General features: G+C 40.1%; 1 protein-coding gene across 2 annotated transcripts in view; it reads right to left on the bottom strand.

Moving 5' to 3' along the window:
• Positions 1-1,508: 1,508 nt before the first annotated feature.
• LOC119746186 (homeobox protein Hox-A10-like) overlaps positions 1,509-27,742 on the bottom strand; it is a 34,335-nt gene continuing 8,101 nt past the window's right edge. Inside the window, exons 2-3 of one of the 2 annotated variants that reach the window (XM_038222998.1) lie at positions 26,706-27,543; positions 1,509-4,637 (exon numbers count right to left, since the gene is read on the bottom strand). In XM_038222998.1, coding sequence (XP_038078926.1) covers positions 4,381-4,637; positions 26,706-27,462 — 1,014 coding nt within the window. In that variant the 5' untranslated portion in view covers positions 27,463-27,543 and the 3' untranslated portion in view covers positions 1,509-4,380. The remainder of the gene's footprint in view (positions 4,638-26,705; positions 27,544-27,742) is intronic. The other variant, XM_038222999.1, reaches the window with a different exon arrangement.

The following is a 27,742-nucleotide window of genomic DNA, read 5'->3' as shown; positions in this document are numbered from 1 at the left end:
AAACTAGTCACAGGTACATCGTCTCAGTCATCCCGTTCCTTTTTGTTTTACACTTGCAAAGCCCTTTACACTGTCACAATAAACATGTGCGATTCCTCCTGAAAGGGCACAGAAAATTATTGTCTAAAAAATGTCGAAGATGTGTAGGCTTACATGCTGCGCTCTGGAACATCTCAACCACCGCAATGACATTATTATGGCGACCCAGGGTTTTCTACATATTGGGACAGGTGCAGGAGGTATGCAGCCGATCCGATTTCTTCCCAACCATCGCCAACAAGTCCATAAATCAGTTACTAGACCGAGGACGGGGGGATGCGAAAAAAATACATAAAGCAAGCCGCACCGCGCGCGGCGCGGCCTGTACTGCCGCCGTGCCAAGCAGCCAGAACGCGGGCGCCTCGGAGCTTTAACCCCGGTCGAATAGCGGAGTGTCGGTGACCCGTTTGCGTGACCATGGCAGGGAATGGTGCACCACGGCTGGTATCACTTGGGAAATTAAGTGTGAAATCAGGTCCTAGACTCATCTCGTATCCGTTTACGGCGGAACATACATCAGAAATGAAAATCATTCGTTAGCGAAAACATAAACTATTATTGTTTTTATACTGACTTTTCTGAGCAAGCTATGACAGCGAGAGCCATAATTATGGCTGCTATGAAGTACTGGGATATTTTCAGAAGCTGTTTGAATGTAATTTTCCCGGGCTGAGACTACAGAGGGCGCACTCACTCGCGGCCGGTACGGCTACAACATCGTTCTGCGCTGATGTTGCCCAAAAAGCTTGAGAAGGGATGACTTTTAGACAAAGAATTAGACAGTATATCTAAGAACCCATGAAAGAAGGTGACGTGGCGTGGTCTTCTGCATCAGAAGCTACCACCACTACTACTACTACTATGGGGAACAGGTTTCGAATGAAAGTTTTGAAATGATCATTGAATTCTGGACCATTACATTCACGTATAAAGCGCCCCCTTGCTCTCGTCACAGGTACGCCCTTGTATAGAGTTTCCTTTTCCGAAGTAGTTCGTTTTGGGCTGAACATTGTTTTCAAGTGAAATGTATAAGGTTGAAGAGAAAGAAATGGCAGTTACGAATCCTTGCTGTTTTTGTTTAAGGACAGCCATTTTAATATCCAGTTTAGTATATTTATTAATTTAACTTTTTTTCTAGAAATGGATTTTTTTCAATGGACAGTGTAATAAATTACCATTAAGCCATACCCCGAACCACTCTGTTCGTGCTATCCCCTAGGGTTATTGAATAAGCTAATATAAATCATAGACATGTTTTGTGTATGCTTCCAGAGCTGTTCAGTGAATTTTATAAAAAGAGTTTTTTTCCTTTTTTTCAAGGCTGGAGGTGTTTGCTTTTTTCTTAAGTCATCAAAAGACCAGTTTAGGAGTCTTAAAACATAATTTCTAAATTGGGAGATAATTTCAAAGACTATTCCAAGCTTCCATATAGGAAAACAATCACCATAGAAAACAAAAGAGCAAACAAATTAAGGAATTTCATTCCATAAGACTATTTTATTCTATCGGCAAACCTTTCTCTACATGTTTATCGACTTAACGCATATACACTTACAAAGACATACAGTTCTTTACGTACAAAATGTACACGGTATTTACATTGTACATCGAGAAACAAAAGTAAAAGAACAAACGAATTATCAGTAACAGCTAAGTCTACTTTTCAATGAAATAAAATGAATACATCAACAGATATATAGTTAGAGAGACTACCCATGTTTAGTCAATGCAAAAGATAAGGTAACCCTTGAAATATTTTTTTCAAAAAACCCAAAAAACACCTCCTTGCTTTCGACGATTTGATCCATTTTGGCCGCTTACCAAATGTTAGCGTTAATTCACTTCTCATTGTTTTGAAAAAAAAAAACAACGGGTGACTTTTTGTTTACACAAATGCGAAACATTCTTGTGTGGGCTCATCAATTAATTTCCAGTCACAGACAAAGAAGACAGAAACCTTTACAGAAAAGGTCAGGAAAATATTTCAAGAGCCGAAGGAAATAACTAATATTAATATTCATAATAAGAAATGCCCCACAAAAACCAGACGAAATTCCGAAATATTGTTGGCTGGTTAGGACATTTTTTCTTGTCAATTTTATTTTTCATAAACGAAGCTGAACCACAGACCTTTGGATATTGAGAAAACCGAGTCCCACTGGGTGTGCAAAGAAAGTATGTCTGTTGGAACACCATTTGAGAATGTTGTTTCTTGCTTTATAGTTTGGTTTCCATTTCTCTTTCTTGACAAACCATTTTTTGGAGCATCGCGACGGGCAAGTTGCGTGCTGCACTGCTCCCCGTCACATGAAATACTTCAAGTGGTGGCGCTATAGTCTTTCCTTAAACCTTTAGTCCAACTATTATGCGAAAATGTTTAAGCACCTTGAGCACCTTTTAACCGTTTAAGCACCTTTCATTAGACTGCAACCTTGTTCACATTCAATGGTGTTCATGTGCATGCAAAGATCTATTAGATGCATTAATGCGTCTCGTGCAATAATATCAGAATTAGAAGAAAGAAAAGCAAAAATACAAAATTCAAAACCAAACAATACTGATTCCCACTGCAAATAGCGAGAATACCGAACCCGACCAACTTGAACCCCGAGGCCCGACCGACGGGGTAATTTACATAGTTTCCCCAAGTCATAAATGTGTCAGCCGCAGTTTGTACTCGATATTTCACTATTCGGATTTGGGCCAGCGTGGAATTAACTTGTGTATTCGGCGCATGATTGCGTGAGGCAGGTGGTTGATTCCCGCCGAAAGGCCACAAAAAGGCTCCCAATACACTGATATGTAGGTTAGGAACAAATAGGGCGCCCTCACTTAACAACATTTGGTCAATCGCATCAAGATCTGACCTACTTCTGGTAAAGCAGGCTGATTTTACGTCTACATTCCTCCACTAAAATGTAGATACAAGACCATAACGAAAGATAGTTCACTGACAAATTCAAAGAGACAGCAACAATAAAACTGACATGAATGTAGGTTCTCTTACAATGGCATTTCCGATTGTCTGCATCGCTCTATCGATTACTTTATGACACAAGAAGTCAGAATTTTAGACAACTCGGTCGCTTTAAACAGCGCCCCCATGAGAATTCAAATTTGACTACCTGTTAAAAGAAAATCAAAAGAAGCAAAACATTGCTGGAAAGGAAGGTTTGTGATCAAATCTACAGCATCATCGTTACAGCCTTTGAATTTAATTCATTTTTTACGCTTGGAAAAGGTACAAGTAGTGAGCACCAATATTTTTTTCATTTATGCGCATATGAATGAATACAATACAATTATTATATAGCCCGTTGTCCGAAACTTAAATCAAAAAGTCCTGGTCGTGAGTTTGAAAAAAAATTGGTCATTTTTGTTTATAATTGAGTCACGAAGCCAGCGTTACTTGGCAAAGTTTTCATTCGCAACGCATTTTTTTTTTGAATTCATCACCGTATTTTAGAATGTTGTTTGTAGCTCAGTTCAAATCATGTTTCACCGCTGAGGGCAGTATTCTGTGTAACCACCACTCCCCCCGTTACACATGCATACGTATACTAAGTTTGTTAACCTACAAAATTTGAACCACGACAATACTTATATTTATCATTCGTACCAGGAGATTACTGTTTTTCTTTTATATTTACATGAACTGATTTCGCCATAACTGGTGCTTTGGTGAAGATAAATACATGTATACACATTATGAACATCAATCGACAAATGAAAACAGCACAGTTTTTAATTCGTGGTCTATCTCGAAGTTTGCACCATGAAATTCACCAAAAAGCAAAATGCTCATCATTCCAGAGGATGTACAATTGTACGTTTTACCTGTACTCTTAGCACTGTGGAAACCCCCCCCCCCCCCTCCCCGCGAAGGCTCAGACAAACGGTTCCGTAGTCGGGATCCATGTTTGCAAAACGGTGCTTTCTCTTCCCTCTTATCCCAGGAGCTAGACCAAACCTCACTCTGAGGGCCATAGACGTCACTCCATCAATATAAATAAGAAAATCAGTCCTTTTTTTGTTATCCCATCTTGATGTTTTCGTCTTAAAACCACCTCACATCCAGTCATTTGCGGTGCATATAATAGTCACGCACAAGTTACACTGATGACACTAATACTTAACACGAGATCGAGACAGACGGAGTTATCCCCCGAAGTACTGCTGTGCTGTCAGACAGTCCGTAACCAAACACATTATCACGCTGGCTGAGTAAGTTGAGAGTATCCACGTACAACAGTTGTGGTATTAAATTCGGGGATGTTCCTTCTTCACATCTGTTTATCTTTAACGTACCCTGGGGTGTGTGTTTGTGTAGGGCGCCACCTATCAGCAGCTCAGAATCTGGGCGCGGTGCATTTTCTTCATCTTCATCCGCCGGTTTTGGAACCATATCTTGACCTGTCTCTCCGTCAGGTTCAGCATCCTGGCAATGTCCACCCGCCGGTCCCGGGTCAGGTACATGTTGAAGAGGAACTCTTTCTCTAACTCCAGCGTCTGATACTTGGTGTAAGGACAGCGTTTCTTGCGGCCTGAGGTCGCCGAGAGCCAGCTGGGTGTGCCATCCGTCTTCGTCGTGTCGTCGTCTGCAACGGAAAGATAGAAAAATAACAATTACAAGTTAAAGCGTTAAAAATATAGGTGATGTTATAGGAAAATTAGGTTTCCAATTTTATTTCGATGTCATTTGCAGTCCTTGTCATCCGTCACTTCTATAATGCTGAACGATAACTAAATTAATACCAAACACTTATATGACTTATATATTTAAATATTTGATTGTGTTCTCTTTCTGTTTGAGTAAACAGACATCTTTCCTCCCTTCATGGCATCGACACGTAACTTCACAAGTCAGTGCATTTTCACCTTATCAGCAGCCTTCTACCGCGACGCGATCGAAGCGAAGCCTTCTACTTTATATTTTATTACGTTTTAGTTTATTTGTTTTAATTCTTTCTAGTACACAAACGAAGGACTCTTCAAAAGTGCAAAAGCTTTGCATCTCAGAAGCATGAAGAGGAAAAACGATGAAGAAAAACACTTCAAAACCGGACTGAAAACCAATCCACATCAATGATGGACCTTGCACTTCACTAAGTCCCGTTTCAGATTTGATCCGGAATCGGGATTCTCTTCGGCCTGATACTATTCCGGGGCAAAACGACACTTTTCCTGGTCAAAAAGTGCACTTTTCCTGGTCTAAATGACACTGCTCTGGATCATCTTCTGGGTCATTTTGGCCCTAAAACCTTGGCAAAAGACACCTGATAATGTACGTACTTTGTTTGGAAATATCCACTTGGAAAGGTCACAAACTCAGCTTCATAAATGAACTGCCCTTGACATATAGCAGCATTGTGTGCAAGGTGTGGCCCCTTAGGTGAGAAACATACTCTCATTAAGCAACTCATATTCGTATATTTTACGTAATTAAGCTACTCTATCTCTTTCGTTTCTCGTGACACGGAGAAAGATGAACGAACAACCCGAAAATAACCCTTGTCAGCATTATTCTTATAGCATCTGGTATCGCAAATGTCCGTGAATCAGCCCTTTCAGACACACAAATCACTGGCGTATGTCGCCACTGATCAGTGTAAGCGCTCAAGACGATAGTCCATCCCGTCTTTTCCACCTCTCCCCTTGTTTCAAAAACAACCTCCCTCCGTGTCCCCCCATCAGGTCAAGGCCAAGATGTGTATACTCCCCGCATTCTCCAAGAAGTAACCGTCACTACGGCCAAACGACAAGAACAGATCGAGCTCTATTTGGCGGCATGCCATTGGAATCGTCGAAAAACAAAATACATAAATTTTCTCCCAACCAGACACTACTCTGGTATTAACGACAAAAACAAAAATATCAAATTGAAGTGACCGGAATTGTGAGGTCACCTTGAAGGCCGAAGACCGAATTGCTGGCAATGTTTGGTGATTCATTGCCATCTTGGTTTGTTTTGATTTTGTCCAGTGCAACCTCCTCAGGCTTCAATAAACATATACAACGATGACGAACTCCAAATTAATTGAGACGCGGCATGAGGTAGAAATAAAGATTGCAGCTACATGCAGCAACCATTTTAGGGTGTTTTTTAATCCAGAAGGTCTATCACTGAACAGAAATTTGCATGTGACGATCAAAAATAACAGCCATCTTGTATTTTTATTTCATATTTAAAACCGGTGTGAAACCGTCTGTTTGGTTTTAAAACAAGTGGAACTCATCTTGAAAAGTGAACAATTCGGGAACTATTCTTCTGAGGAGATATTTCCTACAAGGGCTTATGGGTGGGCTACTTATCAGTTGGGTTGTGTTTCCTCTGTTAAATGATATATGGCAAACGAGAATTCTGTTTTCCGGAATGAACTTCAGAGGTCTCAATCATAACGATCACGGACGACCGACATACTATATTTTTTACCGTGCATGCGCTGCCTCTCAATTCATTCCGTACTTTTCATTTGTTTTCAACGAATAAAGGTGAAATGAGGGCGTGGTTCAAGGCTGACTCTCTGGTCGGCGGCAGTGGTCAATAATGAACCTCTCATTAGAAATGCTCAAACTATTGACTGTCAGGAATAGACTGAGTCAGAAGCAAGATGCAGACTGATACCAAATCCAAGATAGTGTTATGCCATTGTTAATTCGAGTGGAATGCGCTCAATTGAGTAGAGGAAAGACTGGGCAAGTCTAATAAAGCTGGTACCAGACTAATATTGGCTAAGGGGTCGAGTCTGCAGTGACAGTCAGTCAGTGAGATAGGTACAAAGAGGACTAGGCAGGCCCTCTGGGACCAGCACAAATTGATTAAATGTAACGCAAAAAGTCTTGCCCACAATTCGAAATGACAAAACAAGACGGAATCATAACAATCATTATTCATTGGCAGGTTCAATCCCCACAGTGGTGTAATTAAGGGGACGGGACGGGCACGTCTTCCCCACTCGACACCTCTATGTCCCCACACCCGCTCAGAATGTGGGGAAGGCAAACGTTGTAGCTTTTTTGTTGTTAAAGGTAACTGCTACCATGTGCAAACATTCAACAATGAAACTGTAAAAATATCAGGAAATATCCTACTTGATTGTAAGTAGGCTAGATAGTAAGATCAGTCATCCTGTGAAATCACTGCGCCTAGTATGCTGTCATTTTCACGAAAAGAGGTATTCCCATCATTTCCTCGCGATGGTAAAGGCCAAACCATAGCACTGTCAACGGAAACCTATGCATAAATCATGGGCGTAAATCCCGGGGGAATGCTGAGGATTATCCTCCCCACTTTTTGAACGGGGGGCCATGGCCAAATTTGTGAAATCATTTTGAGAAACGGAGAACAAACAGCACATAAGCAGGTTAAGGGATGTATAGCGCGCAAGCTTGCATGACATGTACGTTTGTGTCATGCAAACGTGGTGTCCGACCCAACCCCCCCCCCCCCTCCCCTTAGAATTTCCACGACCGGGCAATTTTAGGATTTTGAGGTATGGGCAAGCCCCCCCCCCCCAACACACACACTCGCTGACACGAATTTACTTACGCAACTGGCATAAATGAAGATGCATTTTCACAATTTTCTCAAAAACGTGTGATTTCTACTGAGCTGAACATTTGACAGGCTGGTTTTTCAATAATCTGCTTCAATATGGTTGTATTGTTGTTCCTTAAATCGAAAAAAAATATTTTGCAGATGGTGTCAATTACCTTAAAAAATGAGTCGAGTGCCTCTCGACAGAAAACGAGTCCCTTCTAAATGCTCCACTGCAAATTGGACACAGTTACGCAGCTGAAAAACAATAATCTGACCATGACCTTACCGGAAAATCCTAAAACAAATCATAAAAGTCCAAGCAGTAATTTAGGTTTTTTTGTCATTGCTAGAGAATACTGCTGGCGCCTTGGGCACGCGTTTATGTCTTTTAAGTTTTTTTTATGAAAAAAAGGCAATTCACAGATTATCAGGTTAGAGAATTGAAGGGAAGCGAAAGTCCAGAATCGCACAACACGGCACGATACTACTGCCATTCCACGAACAGCAGTAAAACATTTGAACTAACTTGACAAAATCCTATCGGAATACAAAATTGATGGCTACCCGTCCCGTACATTGTATCTCCGTCCTATTTCTCACTGAGTTCTTCTCCCTTTTGGTCCATGATGAATTGCCGATTTCCAATAAGGGTCCTGCCGAGTATAAATAAACCGACTCTTAAAACAACCTCCCAAATTGTAATCACTCCCCGTGAAGTCAAATGTCTCTAAAATTCAGAGACGTTAGTGATGTTTCATCACCAACGTACATTCAAAGGGACCCTGTCTCCCTGACGATGCAACACACTTGTTTAATAACAATAGCACAATTTATGGTTGCATTTACATTGCAGTAATTACAACGATGATTGTCCAAAACTTTTACCGGTAACTTTAAAGCAAAAGTTAGTTTGTGAGGCGTTTGAACCTATCACCTATCTACTTATTTTTTCGAATGAACTTCTTAAGAAGTCTGTTAACGAACTACAATGTTCGGTCTTTTGTCTGCCGTCACATCAAGTAATTTTACAACATATGTAGATGAAATGAGGTCAGTTGAGGTCAAATATCTGTACAACCATTGCTCCTGTACACTACCAGGGTTTGGAAGTGTAACGTAAGGGCCAACTCCACCTCTGGCCCGATGTCAAAAAAGCTGCTTTATTTACCAATGTGCACAAATTTGCTGCCTAATTCTATCCATGCCGTGAATACCTGTGCCCCCCTTTACTGCCATTACTACCCGGCCGCATGCCGGCACTTCAGATCCTAGCATAAATCTACCAAGTGTTGAGTCCATGTTTAAAATATGCCTGCATCGCTTGCAAAAGCGCGTGGTCTACATCTTTCATGAAATCCGATAGGTCTCCCTGTTTTTTCATTCCGAATTTTTTCCCTACAAATTCAAGTTGAAGAACCTTTGACACCCTTCCACCGATAGATCTGTCAGTGTACACCGAGAGAGCCACGGGGACGGTCGTATTTCTTCAAAATTTGTAAATAATATTGATATTTTTCGGAGCTTTAATGAGTTTTTCGTTTTGATCTCTGTGTCAGGCGTCGCTCCAGGAATGAATCATGTCTCGGTTATGCTATCCAGACCGTCGGAAGGGCTTCAAAGTTACTTCAGGACGGTTTCACAACTTGAAAAACTGACCTGTGCAATTTCTGGAGCTTTGTATACCTGACCTTTCGCTTCTAAAGCAAATATCATACTTGAACTCATGCCAAACCTGCTCAAAATGAGATACTTTGCATGGTATCATTTTTAGCAATCAGCAGTCGGATAATTTATAGCAACGCAAATATACGCCAGTGACATTTTGTGACGTCCCGGTTAACGAAAGTTTGCCTGCCAACTTTCTCACGCAAGACAACAGAGGGCAGCCTCACCGTATTGATGAACTATGTAAGACCTCACTTACTTTGTTACGTAATGTATAAGGTCTTTCGACAATGTAAGTTGAGGAACAAAACAAAAACAACTTAAATGTTGGACAGAAAATATAATCTACAATTGGATCATTACACATAACTTCAGCTTGTCAACTATGAAACATAGACATTTTAGGGGGGAAAATACCTCCTCCCCCAAAAAAAAATCAAAAAAAAAAATCTCAGCTTATTTCATCCCTATAATAACCCACTCACAATAATGCTGAACAGCGTAAACTTTACAGCAAATCTCTTTTTCATTCCCGTTTGCTACTCAGTGTATTATGCCCACGCTAACTAAACATCTCTCTGCCTTTTTTCCTCTCATAGATTGGCATCCCAGTAACATCACCGGCAAAACTATTAACGTCTAGGTCCCATACCCCCAACTGTTCAATATCAAGCGATCAGTATTCAGTGGGCTTGGTAAATGTAAATCAGGCAAAACGTGTCTGTGTGATTCCCAAAACGGAAGGCTTTCACGCTCAAGGATTTGGTGTAGACTTCCCCCCTCACAACTCAATTTCCCCCTCAGCCGGAAGATGACTGCCTGGCTGCTCTAAGGCATGCGGCTCGTTTCAGACGTGTTTTGGCGGAGTGGGGGCCTGGACCCACGAGCACGCGTTTGGTGTTTGTAAGCTGCGAAATTCACTTAATTGTCTTGTACGTTTCTATCCGAGTCAATTACTGGCTGGCGGAATCACTGGAAGATTTATTGGACAAACAGGGCCGATTCTCACAAATTACTTTACCTTGACACCTGCGGAGGAGCTCTTGTCCAACACGGCAGATGGAGAGGTGTTAAATGTGAATGTCCTGAACTTAACAGTTCGGCAATTGTAATGCTAATCAAATTTGGCAAACTGTTATCAAGTCATTTCAACAGGGGAGCATCAAAACATAGAGCAGGACACTTGAGAAGCAACCGACATTTTCGCCGAGCCTACTGCATCTTCTTATAAAAATGCTTGCTCATCCACGCGGCTCTGTTGCACCATTTCAACATAAAACATTAGTTTCAGAGATAAGCTCTTTTACAAAATGCAACACCATGAAATGCGTTCTCTTAAATTGTCAATTCTCATTTACCCTATAACCATACGCTAAAATACACTCAGACGCAGCACCAAGCAAACATGTCCATGCATGTGTCCAACGGAGGTTCCCCGCACACGCAGCAGGTAAAGAGAAGCCAACGGGACAAGCACGCCGTTGAACGGTAGACTCGTGTGATTGATGGTCCCGCCGATTGACGGAAGAATGTTAGCATGGCCCCGTGTTATAACAGCAACACCGCCGCACCATTAGCCGGAGCTCTCGGGTTCAAGTTGGTTCTGGGTACGCACGCTTGCTACAGAGACGTGGGAACGCCATACCATGTCAATTGAACTTTTCGGATTATCTCCGTATTAATCACAACTGAGATGAGTGTGGAAAAAATATGATTTTGATCATAGTTGGAAGTGTAGATAAGTTACAGATCTATATAACGACCTGAATTTGTCTATTCGTTTAGTAATGTCAACTGTTTAACAGTCAGAGATGCTAATTGGTTTTCACTGTCTTGATAATTATGAAGCTCAAAGTAAAATGCGCGAGTTTAAGTTACGGGTATTCTCCCACGATTGCCACGAGATGTTATTAAAGAGGACATACTTTATAAATCATCAAATACTAGACTTGTCATACTTAGCCTAAACTAAAATGAGCAGTAACCCCGTCCCATTGTGCAATCTATAGACGCAACCCAATCACATATTACGTCATGTTACTATTATAAACAACACATTAACATCAAATGAATCCTGGTAATGACTTTCAACATCTTTATTCCTGTGCAAGTCTTGCAATTACATACATGATCACATTATTCTGTTTCGGCAATAGTTTTAGTGAAATCTGGCATGTAAGAGTTTCATCAAACATGTTCACATCTCTTGGCGCACCCAAGTAAAGCCATCTTTAGAAGACACGCCCCAAAGTTTACGAAACGTGACAAAAAATGTTTGCATCACAGACCGAACAACAAACCCTCTATATCGTAAGATAGGTGCTAGTCACGCTATGATTCAAGGGTCAACTCCGTCCCCTGCACGGTACCTTGGCCCCGGTAGAAAGAGGCCAGAACAGGAAAACTACCAATATAACACGTCCCCAACCCGCCACACCAGCCGGGACATTTCCACTGATCAGTAGGTGTTTATATTTTGGCATCCAGGAAACCACAGCATCATGTAACGTACACGTGAAGTCTTAGTAAAAGACCGGAGATTTATTGCGGATGACCATCAAACATGACGTAAAAGGAAAAAAACTGAGGTAAACTACCGTAAATTCGAGTTTACCACGCAGTGTTTGGTGATTTCACTCTTTGTAATTTTACTGTATGTGTCATAAATCCATCAAGCAAATATGCATTTCGTGACACTACACATAGGCCTATAGTCCCTATACATTTCATACTGAAAACGTCGGGATTCACATTTTGTCAAACTATACAATATACATTTTATATAACTGTCAAATTTAAGAAGCCCGATTGCAATACAGAGAAAGCATTGATGCGGACAAAAAGGTGTATTTTTTGAGTCGACATAGTCGAACTTGTCCTTTCAGCCCGAATAAAGCTATGGGCCTATCCCGGGCGCGAATCTCTTTTTCCCAAACGACATCCGCTTTCCATCTTCTGATTGGTCCATTACATGCATATCTAATGCCTTGTTCTCGATAACACAAACCCAAGATAGGCTTTACGTCTGGTGAGAAATGTTCCTTCATCACTTTACTTATTTAAAAGGTAAAATGAGAAGAAGTGAAAAACCGCTCACTGAGATTCGAACTCGGATCACCTGATTAGAAGTCAGGACGTCTTCCAACCAGTCCACGAACGAGCTGCCAATCGTCGGTGATTTAAACACTATTATTCCTTGTTTTCTCATGTTTTGAAGCAATGGTGCTCAGGGCACCAGACCGCTTTGGTTTCCTCCAACCAGGTTACGGGGAAGTATTTATGATCCAATATTACATACGCAGACCAAATCATGGTTTGCATGCTGTCACTTTATATCTGGAAAGAAGTTTGTCGCCTCTGCATTTGAGAACGCAAAAATGAAGGTTTCGAGCTTTCATTTCTGAGGAATTAAATTGAAGCCGAAAATCGCACTGTAGTGGAGGGATTTGTTTAATGACTGAGGGATCTGAACTACTTTTGAAGACGATTGGGGGAAAATAATCAATAGAAGTAAATGGTTAATGCATACAAAAATGAAACATACAGTTAGAGTTGGTAAATCAAGGTTTTATTTGGTGTGCGCAGTTTAGCCGATCTAAAACAGCCCAAACAAAATGTAATAGCAAAATGAAGAGTTTAACATTTCTCGCACTAGAAATGGTCAAATTCCTAATCATTAAAAATACTCTTAGATGGTTTCCCCATTATGGTTTCCTGTATGCTGCCGAGTAGCAAGTAAGTCTGCCGTACCGTTATAAAACAGCCTGTACGCTGAGTGCAATCAAGCTGAAGCGTATGGTCTATATCGTAGATGAATAGTCGCGCGCTTTTCACTTGCAATTATCCGTTGCTCTTGAAGAAAATGTTCTCGTCTGGAGTGGAATAAATCAAAATTAGGATCAGAATCGGCTTGGATCTGTGCGCGGGTCTTAATAACGCGTCGAATTATTGCCTAAACAAAGAAACGCGAGTGAAAAAAAAAGTCATCGACGGGCACATTTCGTACCGGGGATTCTGTGTTTAGAAAACCGCGAAATCCTTATAAACACCGGCAAACTAGCTCTCCGCGCCGATAAATTTCAAATCTGTTTGGAAAGGCGAAGGGAGGAGGGAGATATATTGCTGCCATCAGGGTGACCCAGGCATGCATCTAGCGGGAAAATAACACGGGAAGGCTTTGATGTTCGCCGGCTCATGTGGTCTGTCGGGGCTGTGCCATCAGATGAGCTCCCCCACACCTGTGGTGTCATGGCTGCTGTATATTTTTGGCTTGGATAAACCGCCGGTTGAGTAAGAGGGTGATTACAATTGAAACGAGTACATGTACATGTATGAAGGTTTTGCCACATGAATAGCTAGCTAAGCAATCTTAACAGCATAACGAAGCTGAAGTCTTCGTTAGCGGCCTCAGTTTTATTCCAACATGGCATTTGCTGCGATTTGGGAAAAGCGAGACCGAGAACAACAAACACCCTTTTGCGTCATTGAGATGTAACTTTCTGCGCTATGAATGACGTACGTTTCTATTCAGGTATCCGAAGCTTGTCGGTGCCATGCAGTCTTTTAAAAAAAAACATCCCTGCAGACTTGATTTAAGCAACATCAAATGTTGCTTAAACAGAAATTATTTCTGCTTAAAGAGGAAAGATCGAGTTTTTGTAATAAAATGATGTACATTTTATGATGAATATTTGATTCGACTTGTTCCTCATATTTCTATATGCATGTATATAGGAAAGGAAGGTGTTACACATGACTGCTCCCTGCTGATCTCAAATCTGAGTCGACAAAGCAATGTCCGCTCACTTTTATGGTCGTCAAGACACGGGTTTCTGTCTAGAAAGTGATAATTTTAGGTTAAAACCTTCTCCGTTTTAAGTATAAATTCAGGTCTAAGGTGGATAATTTCGTTTGATGCTAGGAATCTGTCTAAAACCTGACTTTGCAGAAGAAAAAAAACTCGTGAGTTTGTCTATACAGTACAGATTTTATGAGAGAAACGTATTCACTGTGACTAGAAATTGCGGTAAGGCAAGTTTGTTCACCGCGTCAATGCGATCTTATTCGCTTATCCAATGTTCAAACAACACCGTTCCTCATAGTACTCAACAGGCCATAATGTCTTTTCCCACTTGGCATGCAGTGATGATTTACTCATTATTTTGAATTACGCCACGTGATGGCATTATTGATAAGGTATTTTTGCTTGATTCACGTTCATGTGAGGTTTTACACATCAACGGTTACTCAATAAATAAGGATGCATTGTGGGCAGGGAGTACACATAGCATAACTTTACCGTAAGTCGACAACAAATGTAAGCCCAGCCAAACGCTTAGAAATACCAGCTTCACAAATGTAATCAGTCTCCAAAATCAGATTTCAAGTGATAAACAACAAACTTCAAAGTCTTTTTAAAAAAGGCGGTAGGAAATTGAAGGAAAATTTGCCCCAAAACAATTATTTAAAAGAAAGACTGTATATGGTTTTGTTTATCCCCTTGTATCAGTTCCTGCTTCAACTCTTTGCCGTGTACTTGAATTCATTCAAAGTGGTTTTGGTTAACACCCATTACATTATAGCCTTTTATTATCCTGCCACACACAGCCAAAACATAGCCTACGTCAATATAGAACATTTTTCCGAAATCTTTAGGTTTTTTTCTTTACTCTACATGAAATTAAAAATAAAGAAACATCATTCTCTGATAAGAGGTAATACAACATTAGCTTTTGCTGTAATTTTCAAAAATGGATGGATTTGGGGGTTTATAGTAAATTGTTATAATGACCTGTTTTAGGTTTTGTGTTCATAGATGCTGAATAAAACCAAGAAAAAAAAGCTGTTCTTGTGGGCTGGTTCCCTGCCTCTACTTCAGACGAAACGGGGTAATTAATAGACGTCGGGGAATTGTCAGGTCAGGGAACCAAACTAGCTGACTTGCACCAGTTCACGGATGTGTAACCGATCTCAAACAAAATATGGACTGACTAAATTTGGTAAATCGGGGGCATTATTTAGAAAGTCAGGGGTTTTTTTATCGAACGATAGTCCACTTTTTCTTGAAATGACAGCACACCAGGTGCCATGATTTCACAGGATGCTTGGGACTATATACGCTCTGTTTTCCTTCCCCCATGGGTCAAGTAAGGTATTTCATAATACTTTGGTAGTTTTTGATGTTTGCAAATGTTGTATATTACTTTTAATTACGAGCACATGTAACAACACTTAACAGAGGTTGAACTTTTGTCAAGAAACAAAATGTCACTATTTTCCAAAGTTATTACAACTTCGAGCATTTTTGTAAATTGGGTTTTAGGGTTGAGGTCGTTTGTTTCCCGGCAGCCAATAAGGTATCATAATAAACCACACCGATTGGTGCTTTAAAATCAGAGCGCACCCCCGTTGACTCACAAACCCATATTGTACCACTTCGTCCAGAAACTTGACAATAGTCATACCTCTGGTGCTCCCCGCCGGATTAACGTATCAATCCCCGTCTAATTTCCACACCTTTCTTTTCCAAACCAAACTCCAGCATCTAGTCGCGTGCCGGACGTTACCCAAAAAATGATCCATGCATGCTGTAACCCTTTCCCCTACCGTCCCCTCAGGCATGGTTCCCCGCTCGGTTTTCCTCTCGCACGCTGCTGTCACACAATTTCTTGTATCGTTTGCGCGGAAGATGGATTGAGTTTCAATCATATGAGTCGGGATCGCAAGCTAAATGTTTGCGTTTCTCGGATTTTCTGATTACTATCTTGGAAATTAACTTCATTGTGACTGCTTACATCCTGACAAACGAAAAAGAGTGGTACCTGGCTCGTCTATGTGATTTTAATCAACCATAAAACGCTGGATAATTAGCATAATCGTCTTGAATTAGTAATTTAGCCTACTCAAAACTCTTATTTAACTGCTTCATTTAACGAGAACATTATTTCCCGTACGGTATTTATTGACACGATGATTCTGTCTTGTTATGTGCCCCCTCGCTTTATGCTTTTTAGAGTAAATATCCATGTTGACGTAATTTGGACTGAATTTCAGTTTTCTTGATGTTTAAGCTGACGGATGAATTGTAGTGCACTGGTATCCGCATGCACATTATAAGTTTCCTTGTTAATTTGCTTCAAGATTGGCACAAAGAATATAATTTTACAGATACTAAAATATAGGTATGAAAGTATCAAATTAAAAACGAACTTCACTGATTACTCCCCTGTTTCTTCCTATACATTGTGTGGTTAATTGTCTGTAGCAAGATCGTAATCAAACGACAGGCCTATACTTGACACAGCTTCAATTTAGTTCAAATCTATAGACATGTTGTGCACTATTCAGTAACCTGCCATGCATATTTCTTTTACTGAACTACAACGTTTCCTGACAAAAGTTTCACTGGCAACTGCAGACCATGTCATGTCTGCAGTTGCGAGGGGGATACTAGTCGAAAGTGACACATTCCAATGTTAACAACGGCAACGCACCCTGCAATATGCGTGCAATCTCGATATCAAAACCCTGAACTTTTAAGGGGAGAAAAGGTGAAAGCCCTTGGGATCCCTTTCAATATGGAGGCATATAACCATAGCGCACCCATGACAGAATTCAACAATTGCGCCCTTCATTTCGATTTTTTTCATTCAGTTTACAAGTCGACGCAAGTGCCCCGTACCGTCAGCTTACCCAGCGTCCTCCAGAAATTTTGGCAAGACCGAGACCAACGTCGGCAACTTGGGGGAAAAATATTGGCGCGATGGCCTGATAAATTTCTATTTTCTGATGGGCATGGGAACGGGGTCAGTTGAATAGAGCTGTTTTGGAATCTGGCCGGGGAATTGCATATTTGAAACGCTGTAATTATCTTTCCAGGTGACTGATAATGAATTTATACCAGTCAGCTGACAGCAGTGAGTTCTTTTAAGTTCATGCGCCGGCTGTTGTCGAAATTGTATCCTTCAAGGTCTGAGACAATAATAGAAGGCAGTGCATTCGTAGATGTACCTATGCGCAAATGTGCATACATCACTGCACGACAAAAGAAAAGACTAAGAAAAATCGCACCACTCTAAAAAGACTTCCATTTCATTTGTTTTCGAAGTCGTAGATGTAAACGATTTCCCCTGAAATTTAAAGAAGAACTGCCACTAAAGGGAGTTCCGAACTTCGGAAGCCGTAAATTCGGAAGCTTATTTTTTAATTATCAGTAGTTATCAACCATTGAATTAAAAAAAAAAGAATTAATTGAATATTTTCCCAATATCTGTCACTTATATTTTTCTTCAAAGGATCAGAGAAAGGGTTCAAATGATTTCTTCTTTTTTAGTACAAAAGGAATTCGGGGTGCAGAAAATTCCCGTTATCGATTTTTTTTCAATTTTTTTTTCAGAACAACCGTAATTGTGTTTTAATTAATAAGTCAAATGAAACGAATTTTAAGTTGTCGATTTTCTATTTTTTAAGCGTTTTGTGACAAAAAGGCAAAGATCATCCCCATTTTGTAAATGACAGTTTTCCTTCATTTATTATGTTTTTTTTTCTTCAAAACACCAAAACAAAAAATATATGCTTTTAAAGAACTCGCCAACTCTGTCAACATGAACGGACGACAAGCATCTCAATCAACCCAGCGCGGCCGTGTACGGAAGTGGACGGATGGATCCCCGTATACCTCTCCCGCTATAGTCTCGGTGGAGGAATATATCACACATGCCGAGGAAACTTAAGCATGATTGCAGATTACCTCTAATAACGCGCCAAGAACGGGACAGAAATCGCAAGGAAAACCCATGGGGAAACCCAAGGGGGAATTAGAAGTCTGTCTCTGTTAGGGTGAAACCATCTAATCCAAACGGGATGACAACTCATAGTTTTCTCTTAATCAATTATTCACAGCAAAGCACTGATGTATATCAAGGATAGATACCAAAGTTCATCGGGTAATTTCTTTACTCATTTACTTCATAACGGAAGAGCAGGCCAACATGCAAAGAATCAGGGATCCTCCAAATTCATTGGCAGTGGCGAAAGGGAGGGGTCTAGGGAGCCTACCCCCCCCCTTTTTAGGCTGCATACAAATAGGAAATCATGCAGAAAACCACAGCAAATGCCTGCTAACCCCTTCTTAGCAGCTGACCCCCCCCCCCCCCCACCAAATCTGGATCCGCCCCTAATTGGAACTGGCACGTTCCGGCAAACTATAGTATCAACGATCACAAACGGGCGACAATTATCACTCTCTTTTTTTAATAAACTGTATAATTGTATGTTTTGATGCAAAATCTTTCGAAGACCGAGTTCCAACTTTCGAGTCCAGAGTTACACCTGCGATTCTACAGTTAAGGAAATGGGTCCGAACCTACTTTATAAAAATCATCGCTTAGGTCCTTCTATCTTCGAATAATTATCATTCATTGAAGCATATATCCTTGCCTTAATCACAGCAAGATGACTACTGAACTGCTTTGTACTGAGCCAATTCGGTTAACATAAAGCGGTATCGTCTCAAAGTACACCTGACGAAGTCCATTCAACTCATTTCCGATGTCTGGGGTTCCAAAGTCTAAATTGATATTGTTCATTATGACTTACATTCATTTTAAGAGTCAATGAAATGGAATGGAGGTTTTTTTGCCACGGGAGTAGGCGCGGTTCTAGAGCCTATATTCTAGGGGGGGGGGGGCTAGCAGGGGTGGATCCAGGTTTTTTTGCAGGGAAGTGTGCTGAAATGTAGACCGGTTTTTTCTCTCCGGACACTTAGGCCTCCGAAAATCAAGGTGTGGGGGGGGGGGCTCATATTTTCAATGGGGAGCGCTGATAAAATCCTACAATCATGCACACGATATTACTCACGACTACTATTTTTAGGGGGGAGACCGTTCGCATGTGACGTCACCTTCTAACATTTGCTATACTGCCACTTTTTATAGCTTGTTTAGGGGAGAGGGCTAGAAAAGTGGGTTTCTTTTGGGGGGGCTAAACCCCCCTAGCCCCCCCCCCCCTCCCAGAACCGCACCTGCACGGGAGAAGTTCTTATCTTATGCAAATCATTATGTACACCTGTTTAATAGCTCCATGACTGATTAACAATTCAGTATTCAATCATCATTGATATGTATTTGTAACCTTTTCTTAAAACCCTTATATAGGCGCCTCTCCCAGTTTAATTAGGCCTAATAGCGACAATATACGAAGAAAGAAGTCTCTCAAAACAAGTTGTATTTATGACAATGGCGGCTTGGAAAGTTCAATGAGGTTAGATTTTAAAACAACAACCAGTTTTGTTTAAAGAGAAGTAGAGAACCAACATGGGCGACGAACCTGGAATAGAAACTGCACTTAAAAAATATATATACATAATGTTTGCCTTATTTTCAAAACTGTATTTTCAGAACTGCAGCTCTCCTTCAAACTGCAACGAAGTATGCATGAGTGACATTGATAATAATAAAACCAGGCCTCAACAAACATTGTATTGTCTTCGAGAGTTCCTTCCATTCTGTTTAACTTTTCACCTATCACGAATTTAATATTGTTTTTCATAAAACCAAGACTTTTATAAAATTCACTAGATGACTCACTGTACAGGTCACAAAATAATGATTTTTGTCTTATTCTTTTCACGCAAACCCCTAGAACATTGTATGTTACATGTGATGATATAGCTCGGGGTATTCTTATGGCAGCAGGGTATCCAATTTGGGATTGTTTTTATCAAAGCAATTACGGCAAAGCTTTCTAGACATTATAATCTTTGAGAGAATAATGCATATTGGCAAGCCTTAAAGACGCATGCCCCGCCCCAACACCATTATGTATAGGTAGACAATGACTCATACAAAGCAAATATGCAACCTGAAGCTCATCCGACTTTTAAACAAATAAAACTTAAAGGAGTGAATATAAAACAAACTAGACTATGTAACGCCAGTTTACTTCATATTTCACAATATTAGTTCGGACGAAAAAGAAGTGGGCTGGAATGATTTGCTTCAATTCTGTGTTGAACCTTAAATTTATTTTAGATATAGTTTATCTTTTCCTTTATTAATAGCTACATGTACCTCCTTTAAAAACAAAGTATGACATAGCATGACTTATATTTATATGAATCATTTGACAGTCTGTTCAATTTACTTCAGTCTACTTCACCTGTCTCCATATCCCACTGTACATAAAACCTGATGTGTAACTTTACATTACCTCATCATCGCATATTCCCATTGGAGCGAAATTATTCATCGCGAATCACCTGTGAAGATTGAGTCCGTACCTCACATTTTAATCGTCAACATAGTTTCCTGTCCGACTGACTAAATATCACCCCTCTTACCTGCGGGCAAGGCGACAAGATCGCTCTAGACCTAAAATAACTTGTATTCGAACGAAAACAGCATGGTGCCGCCCTCCGTTGACGCCCCAAGGAAGACAACAGACAAATTGATATGTCCGGTAGTCGGAAACTAGACCTGTGTAAGTTTGGCAACTTTACCTTGCAAGAAAAGTGTGCCTCTTTATTACAGCATCGAAATTGATCGTCAAGAGAATTACGTATGCAAAACTGACATAATTATTTCCATAAACGAGCGATTTATCATCGGAACATTACTGACTGGCGTATAACTTGCTGTCAAGACGCCGACATAATACAACAATGCCAGGCGTACCCCTATTTATTTGTAATATTCATCAGAGTTACCTGAAGAAAAGAATGTGCAATCACGTCATTGTTTGATAACTTGTTTAGCATGGTATAGCGGACGTAATTAAATACAGGTAGCAGCATTTCAAGTCTCACCACAATTCTATCTAACAACCAACATAACTGTGAAATTTGTGAATATTTTTCCATCCAATTATGATATACTTCTCCAACTGCCCAACGTGTCCCATGTCTTAAGTTATAGGCAATGTTCACCTATCAAAAGACATGCATTTCTCAACATGTTCTCCAACAAATGAAATAAGATCGGCAATATTTGTCATTCGAAGATCATATGGCGCATTCACGTTTGGATATGAAGGTATCGAAGACGACTGTAAATGTGCATTAGTGCTAGACCACTGTGAAGTAACAAGTGGCACATTAGTGGGTGTAACCACGGGATCCACCCTCCAAACCACACACCCAATACCACCATCACAGTTAAGGTTTACGGGGTTTTTTTTCAGAAACCAAATTTCCAATATTACGTAACCTAGTTCAGTCCCAACCGTCAAGAACAGGACGACTTAAGTCTTTTTGAATCCTTAAAAACGTGTGTCCTATTTGTTAGCAGTTATTGGAGAATACGTTTCCGTCCGATCACTCCCGTACGCAAAAGTCAAAAAAAAAAGTTCAAAGAAATCAAATTCCTGCATCTTGCGATTAAAGGACTCTTGGTATTTTTTTGCATTTTTTTTAAATGAATTTAAAATCCCATAATTGTTTTGGCGGATTACTTTGTTTTATCAACGTATGTTTTGATTCAAATATCAGCATGTATAGGCCTAAACTGCTAAATTGCCGAAATTGCTGAATTCTTCGAACATCTCTGGGTATATGACGAGATCTTTGGTAACGCAAGAGCACCATAAAATTATACAACAATCTCTTTTTAGTACAAGAAGTATATATTTGTTTACACATTTTTAAAATTAGAATTACCTAGAGTGTGTGCTGCCGTTATAACGAGTCATTCTATCGAACAAAGAACAAGGGACCTGCAACATTTTTAATGGCACAATTTAATTGGTACTATATTATCCTGTGAAATGTCACCTGTTAAAGTGTATTAATGAGCAGCCACAATACCATTTAATACCGTGGTGTCATTGAAGGCAGTCTGGGTAGTTTGTTTCATCATCTTAAGGTGCAAAGACCGCCATGTGTAAACACAAATTGCCAAATTTAATGTCGTAAATTATTTTGTGGCGCGTCAAAAGGGTGCAAAAGTAACCGAAGGATTCTTAGGGAGACTTAATTACTTGTGCAAATAATCCAGTCCTCCGAAAGAAATTCAAATTATAATCAAGTGGGAAATCTAAACTCCCGATGGTTCCACCAGAAATGGGTTTTATTTGGGAATAAATCAGCGTACAAATTGAACAATAAACAAATTTACATCAGTCTAGTCGAGAACAGTGAATGTATAGCTGCGTTCCATCATGGGGTGGCTGGAAATCATTGCTAATCAGTTCTAATCAATCATATTACTCATTATATTGTTAATTTTTCATTGAAAAATTGCAAGCAATTTTTTACTTCATAGATGTGATGTTCGTTTTGTTATTATTAGCTTTCCTCTTTCCATTTTGTATAGAGAAATTGATATAAATCTCGACTAAATGAATAATGGATAAGACACTGATTTCAGCATAATTGGCTGAAAATATTGCCCTGAAATTATTGGCATTGAAAGGTGGTTGTAATGTTACAAGGAAAACTTGAGAGACGTAAACTTTGATCAAACAGGAACAAAGTATCCTATAAAAGGCCCATCACATTCATATTCAGACGAAAGCTATGTGGAACAAAGGGGTACAATATTGAAAAAAAAATGTCAGCTTGTTGCAAATTTGACTATTTCCAAGGTAAATCCAGTTACATGTTTGAAAAAGTTAATATTTCTCCTCTAAACCAAAAGGATTTTTATTCCGTGAAAGCGAATTACCCCTGGTCTTTTAACTAAGATAGGCAGCGAATAATTATTTTGTAAACAGGTAAGGATTTTCCCTATTAAATAATAGTATCTCTTTCGACGTATTACAACCCTTTATCAGAAGTGAACACAGAAACAAACCTTGTAAGCAAGATCTAATTTTGTGTAAGCAGTCTCTATAAAAAGACTCAACATTTGGTAAATACAGCTTTTTTTCAATAAGAAAACAGCTATTAACTTGGCAATTGCAAAATGTAATGGCATTTAAAAAAATTGTCTTCAACTATATTGGGTATCAAACATTTATTTATATCTCGCATTTGCGAAAAAAATATTGTTGTTGAGGCTCTGCAGACGAAAAGAGCTTGAACCTCATGTTCTTCGATCATCAGAGTCATAAAAATCCACTTTTATTACTTGAAACCTGAGCTCATGTTAACATATTATATGCCTCTCGAGAACATGAGGAGATATAAGACAAACAACAATCAACTGATACCACGTCATAATAAGGTCAAAGGCCACGCTACCATGCTCCATGACCTAATTATAGCTACCATGTTTTGTACGTCAATTCCTGGCCATATTTTTGTGTCTTATATTTTGCCGTTGTTTAAGTACGGCAGATGGGTGATAGGATTGTGCCTTTGATGATACAAGCATGGCATTTGGCACACAGTCAGAGCATGACATGAGTATATTTGGCTATAGGGCCATCGCAGATTTGTCCTTTGAAAAAAAATAGGTAGAATAACCAGCAATGGCAACCATTTTGAAAATTTTGAAAATTCTACCTATATTTTTTCAAAGGACAAATCTGCAATGGTCCTATTTAGCCAAATATCTTTCTTAAGACATACTCTGTGTGCCAAGTGCCATGCTTGAATCATCAAAGGCACAATTCCCCCAAATATTTCCCCTATCTGTCCCACTATTGAGGTTGTAATAAAATCATGTATACTACCGTCTGCATTCCTTTGTGATTAGCATCACCTGTTCAAATCACCATTTTGATCAAATGCTTTCATATCTGTATTTACATCTCGTTGTTTCGCCATTTCATAGCAGCGGCGGATTACAGTCGGTATTGATCTGTGTCTAGTGGTATTCACAGATTTCTATCAAGTTTGATACGGATTCACCATCATTGGTATTTTTTATGACAAGCAAAGCCAAAGCTAGCGTAATGTTTATACGAGGCACCGTTCCAATTTGAGTCCCAGCCCCCATTTATTAACTTATTTAAGTTTATTCAAACTACCAATAAAGCTGACAACTTTCAAATATTCTTAACATTACATTTTAGTAACCATTCAAATTACTCTAACTCTGCTTCCCCAATCCAACTCACCCGCCCCTCCCTGTCCTCAAATGAGCGTCGAATTCCACCTTGGTTATTTTTTGCACCTGTTTATTTTTTTCATTAATTAACTAAAACGTGTTTAAGTGCCCACCACAAAAGATATACACTAGGATTTACGATACCTAGTTGATTTATTTATCAATCATCTGATCATTGATGATATAGTAAAACCTTTGGGATTTCCGTATCAAATTGACTTCCCTTTCATGAATTTTCAACTTTCATAGATTTTTTATACCAGCTTGAGGGTTCCGATTTGTCAGACAATACATTGTTTTACTTGTCAATTTGTCAGTGCCACATCTTTTGCACAGTGGGAGACGTATATTAATGAGACGTTCAACCCCTAAATCCGTTTGTAAAATAGCCCCTAGCTTTTAACCATCAATCAATCTTATGAGGTTTTTTTTTATTATTCCTCTTTTGCAGGCGGATTTCGAGTCAATTTTTACGGCATGTTTTACAGCAAATGAAGAAAACAGCAACATTAGAGCAGCCAAGTGCTAGTAGAATGAATACAGTAATGAATTATGTAAAATGGGTCTCGTACGCTTTAACGCACGAAAAACAGAGAAATATCGTTCAATACTTTATTAACACCGGTGTACATATTTCTTAATCGAGCAGTGCAATGTGTATTAGATTCGAATTAAAACAAAACATGGAATGTATTATGTAACGGTTGGGATGGTTGTTTGGTCTGAATCAGGCTGCAAAATCCCCCTTCACTTTCTTACTTGAACCCTAAATTCACACCCATAAAACAATAATCACAGATTAAGTTAATGAAACTTGTTAAGAAATTGGAAACAATGCCCTAGATTTTCGAGGGTCCAGAGTTTAACGGTTATTGTGTTTGATTTCCTCTTGTATGTGTCGTGTGGAAGGGACTCAATACTACTTATGCATAGTATGCACAGCTGGGATGAACAAAGATAGAGTGAACAGCAACAATAGATTAATGAATGCATTATCATAAAGCTAAAACAGTAAATATTCAATTTGATGAGCGGGACATTTTTAAGGAGCATAAAACGTGACCAAATGCCGGCCTGAGCTGTTAACAGTTGCTAGGCTATGATTGAAAGCAGTTGAGTGTCATATAATGTCTGTGGGCAATATCCAAACAGCACGATGCCCGCACCGTGCTTTCATCTTCGGCCGCCACCTCAGACAACCACACCGTTATGGTTGTAACTCAAAAAAGGCGTGATTCGTTACTATGGACAAAATATTACCTCGGTATCCTTTCTGTCGTCACGTGTTGTGCGAATCGTGCCACGGTGGAATGAATTGAGTTGTAAACGAGACAAAAACAAACACAGAATTGTGTATTTCATTCAAGGGAGGAGAAAAGGGGTGACAAAATCAGAGCTTATTTGTAAATCGGGAGGCACGGGTATAATACTTGCAATGTAACAGAACACTGATATTGTCCCAAAGGGATTTTGGTACAGTATATTTCGCTCTCTTGTAAAATAATACTAGTATTACTTAGGAAAAGTTGGCTTGTTGGTAAGCGTAAAATTTAATTTGCTGGTCTGCCAGGACCCGGGACGTCACCATGTATTATGTAATTTGAAATAATGAAAATGTATCCAATTTCTGAATCATTTATTCAATAATTCGATTCCCCTTTATACTAGATCCAAGGCTGAATCCACAGTGTCAATTTTATAATCGAAGGTTCAAAGTAGAATTATACGTGTTCACTTCGAAGCTTGCTTTTGTCGGAGTACGTGGACAACAAAGCATTTCAATCAAGGCAAATTTAGTCTCAAGGTTATCGGTTATAGTCCGAACAAAACGACGACCGTCGAACGATAAATAATACCCAATGGCAGAGCCAGATGCTTTTTCTGCCAGACAAATACTAAAGAAATATCGAAATATGGAGATATCATCAACACAGTGTTATAGGAGAACAATCATGATTGGAATCATTTTGTATTAAGCAATCAGTTTACCCCCAAGTGGCCTTACGAGAGAATCTCGCTTGAGCTGAACAACAAACTCAACTCTTTTGTTTAAATGACTCGGTTTGATCCTCACATCAGTTGACAGTGATCTCTATGATAGAAATATTAATTATAAATATTGGACTATATTATTTTTTTCTAGTACAAGTCGTTAAAATATGACTTTGTTACAGCATGTCACAATCGTGGGGAGTTTCAATGTTCTCAATTGACACTTAACATAGGGAATTGAGATAATATAAAGAATATAATAGTAATATATTGGTCGTTCCTTGTTAAATTTTTAATACTTTTCAAAACTGAAAATCAACACCTATTTTTTATATGGTGCAAAAATGTCAGAAGCATATCTGTGTGGGAAAATCCTCTTGACTGTGCAATTTTACGATTGTGAACGAAGGTCAATCCCTGTATAGAACAGGCCGTCAGCCACTTGTCATCTAATAAATTTTCCAGGCTTAATCTAACCTCACCTTCACTCTTGGTGACTGACTCCGTACTCGTGGTCGTCTGCTTGGAAGATTCCTTCCCGAGTGGAGGGCTCGTGTTCCCCGTGGCTGGTGCGGCTGTGTACGCTGTTTGGGTCTTTCCGCTCCCCTGTTGGCCTGCCTTCACCGAAGTGCCGAAGGTGGGCGAGTCGTACGAGTCGAAGTTGCCGTAGCGTTGCCTGTCCGTATCGGCCGTACCGCTGACGAATTTCGCGGCAAAGCTGCCGGCGAAGCTGGCTGGTAGTCCGTGGCCATTGTGAGCAGAAGTGTGGTAAACATTCGTAGAGTGATTTGTGTATCGTTCGTATGCCTGCCGATTGAGGGTGTAGTAGCTTCCTGAGCTGGGCACTAGGGCTGTATCGTACCCTTTTTGGGAGCCGACGTAGGGGTACGAAGGGTTGTTTTCGTAGTCCTCACTCACTCCTGCAACGGACATTGGTGGGTAGTGGGTCATATCACCCGATGAGTATAACCATGGGTTGGTATAGCAGCTTTGGTCGGTAGCTAACGAGTACATGTTGGTAGCTGACGGAGGCCCGGCGGCCGGCGGCATGTTGTGGCCGGCGACAGCCTGTGCCGGCGAATCGGCGAATTTGGGGGCGAAGCTACCACTGCCGCTGGCACATTTGGTGGCAGCGAGTCCAGGCGAGCCATGAATGTCTGTCTGCTGGCCGGATTTCAGGATGGCACCACTCTCCCCTGAATTTATCAAGGAATTCACACAAAACGCCGAAGTTGTCATTTTAATGCCGGTCGTATTTTTCTGGCGATGCTATTCCGGCTGAACCAAGTCACTCTGGGCGATAAACCTTATACGACCCTGCTGGTATAAAAACATGCAAAAGAGAGGGGGCTTCAGTCAGTCACGTGGTACATTTAGACCAATCAAGCATGGCTATCCGCACCTGGAGTCGCAGTGCGAACGTCCAAGGTGGTGTAAAATAGCTCAGTTTTATTTGTCAAAATTGGATGTCCTCTGCTTCATAAAGTCGTAAATGCGAGAGTTTATGACGGCATAAAAT

Source organism: Patiria miniata, unplaced genomic scaffold (genome assembly GCF_015706575.1).
Source record: "Patiria miniata isolate m_02_andy unplaced genomic scaffold, ASM1570657v1 HiC_scaffold_7, whole genome shotgun sequence".
Taxonomy (NCBI): Eukaryota; Metazoa; Echinodermata; class Asteroidea; order Valvatida; family Asterinidae; genus Patiria; species Patiria miniata.
This window is presented reverse-complemented; position numbering and strand designations above follow the sequence as displayed.